Here is a 2,500-nt window from a genome sequence, read left to right on the forward strand (position 1 = left end):
AACTATGCAAAAACGAAGACAAAAACAAACCAAAAACACGAAAAATGCAAACAACAGGACATAATACAAAAACGAAGACATTTTAAAATCAGCACAGAAAAAAAAAACGAAGCAACAAGAAGCAAAAAGGAAAAACAATGAAAAAAAAACAAATAACAATAATAATAAACACGAAAAAAAAATAAGAAGAAGAAACGAAATAACAAAAACAGAAGAAAAAAAACACGAACAAAGCCAAGCCCAAGAGAGAATCACGGGTGTATCCTTCCTCCCCGTGTTGTGTGTCATCCTGCAGCCTCGCATATCACACCTCCCTTCCCGTCACATTCATGAATCACGAAGCTTCATCTCTCCTGCATTCTCTTCTCCTCTCTTGTCCTCCTCCCGTCCTTTGGGAATTCTCCGTGTTTCTTTTGTTTCTTTACCCAAGCCGTCGTCCTCTCTTGCTGTGGCGTTCTCCTTCTACTAGCTTTTCGATCGGAATTTTTAAGTCTTTTCCATTATTAATTGTATACTTGCAGAATGATTCGTACATCGCATATAAAAAGATTGGAGGGATATGTACATGCCCTGCATTCACTTATGAAAGACGTTTCCATCTGCAAATCCTTGAAATCCCGAGCCAGACATTCGCACTCTATTCGGTTAATAATACGGTGTAAAAAGTAATAAAATCCGCTTTAAACAGATTACTACCTTCATTTCGCGATAATTAATAAGATCAATTTAATGTCATTAAACAATATGACATCTGTCTCACTAACATTTTATGACGATTAAAATTTTCTTTTTTAACGTACACCGTCATATAAGCGAGTTCCCCCTACAGAAATTGTCATTTTCTACATTATCTTTTAACTTACCGTTTTCTTCTGCATCATCACTCCAGGGTAGACTTGAGAAACTCGGCATTCCTTACCTGGAAAGAAAAAGAACATATAAATAAAATGAAAATATAAACAAAATATTTTCCATTTACATCTTTAATTGAAAGTCTTGAAAAAACGCTTTGAATACATATCTAACATAAAGAATTAACAAGAAATATTACGCTGTGAAAGATCAACAAAAGACACATGTTGTCCTCGTTAATCTAGTTAAGAAACCCAGATGACGAAACCCTTCCATGAAGACCCGAGCATTGTCTTAATGTTGCCTTTTCTAGCACGGCTCCGCGGGGATACGTCACGTGTGAATCATCATCGAAGCTGTCGCGGACAAGACTATCTCAAGTAGTTTTTTTGTATATCTTGCCTTAAACAGTAGATCGCACATATACAAACACAACTTAACACAACAGTACGCATCACAACACAACACAACACGAGACATACACCCACACACTCACATACTCACAAACGCTCAAACACACGCACACAAAAACCCTCACACAGAAATTAACATAAACCAAACGCACGCGCCAGGTTGAGAGCCGTCTTTGTTGAGTCCGAAGAATGCCGTCAAGGAGTTGTCTAAAAGCAACGTAACGCGATCAGAGAGCAAACGAATCACAAGGAGGTTAATGAACACCTCCCCCTAATTGAGCCATAACGTTCGAGAGGCATCTGGCTCCGCGCTTGCAACAACGAGAAATGACAGGGGAGCGGAGCGTGGCCTCCAGCACGCACGCGAAAGCACGCCTTCCAAGGCTGCTGGCAAACGAGGTCTTAGAGGGGAGAGGAGGGGAGGGGAGGGGAGGGGAGAGGAGGGGAGAAGGCGGTCGAGATGCATTGGGAGGGAGGGACGGAGAGAGAGAAGGGAGGAGGGAGTGGAGAAAGGGGAGGAGAAAAAATCAGTTCAAAAACTATTCCATTAGTTACAATGATTTACAGTGGTTTCATGGTACATATAAACATGAGATGCACATAAAATTAACGGTCGTGCATCTAAGCCGCGATTTATCTCATTTAGAAACTTGATGCCATTGATAATCAAATAGATATTTCTTCCATTTTACTTTAAATGCGTTTAAGTTATAAATGGTTCCAGATCATGGGTCAACGTGTTTGCATATACAGTGCCATTATTTTTGTATGTGCCATTCTGACATGTAGAGAGTCTGTCTTACTTGTTTGGACACTGGCAATGTTACCTATATTTGGAAGAAGCAAGAGCCACTCTCGATAATCATCTCGAATGATTTTAGGGATAAGTTCGCATGAATCATAATTGCATTTGTACTATTTTTAGTTTACTTATGTGTGGGGCCATGGAGCAATAGTTAACATTTTGTAATATTTTGTATCGTTTTTGCTTTCTGAATCAGGACTTTACCAAGTAGAGGCCCGGCTGAAGCTAGACTAGACACTGAAGTGAGAACTTGATCAAGCTGAACTCCAATAGTGGTTGCATAAGAAAGATCCTTGCTCCAGTTGGGATTTTATTTTGTCTACAGCTTTGGTAAACTAATGTGTTCTTAACTTTTCTAAAGATGTTGTCGATCTGGGTCCAAAATGATATTTATCTAAGTATAACTGGCCTTATAGCATCACGTTTCTAC

At 39.4% G+C, this 2,500-nt stretch overlaps 1 protein-coding gene across 43 annotated transcripts in view; it reads right to left on the bottom strand.

Annotated features, from left to right (window-relative positions):
• LOC113806204 (ensconsin) overlaps positions 1-2,500 on the bottom strand; it is a 366,330-nt gene that overhangs the window by 125,148 nt on the left and 238,682 nt on the right. The window contains exon 1 of one of the 43 annotated variants that reach the window (XM_070127938.1): positions 864-919. The exons of the other annotated variants lie outside the window; for them this stretch is intronic. Coding sequence (XP_069984039.1) covers positions 864-912 — 49 coding nt within the window. The 5' untranslated portion in view covers positions 913-919. Of the gene's footprint in view, positions 1-863; positions 920-2,500 lie in introns of those variants that run through there. 43 annotated transcript variants of the gene reach the window in all.

This window comes from Penaeus vannamei, chromosome 12, assembly GCF_042767895.1.
Source record: "Penaeus vannamei isolate JL-2024 chromosome 12, ASM4276789v1, whole genome shotgun sequence".
NCBI classification, from domain to species: domain Eukaryota; kingdom Metazoa; phylum Arthropoda; class Malacostraca; order Decapoda; family Penaeidae; genus Penaeus; species Penaeus vannamei.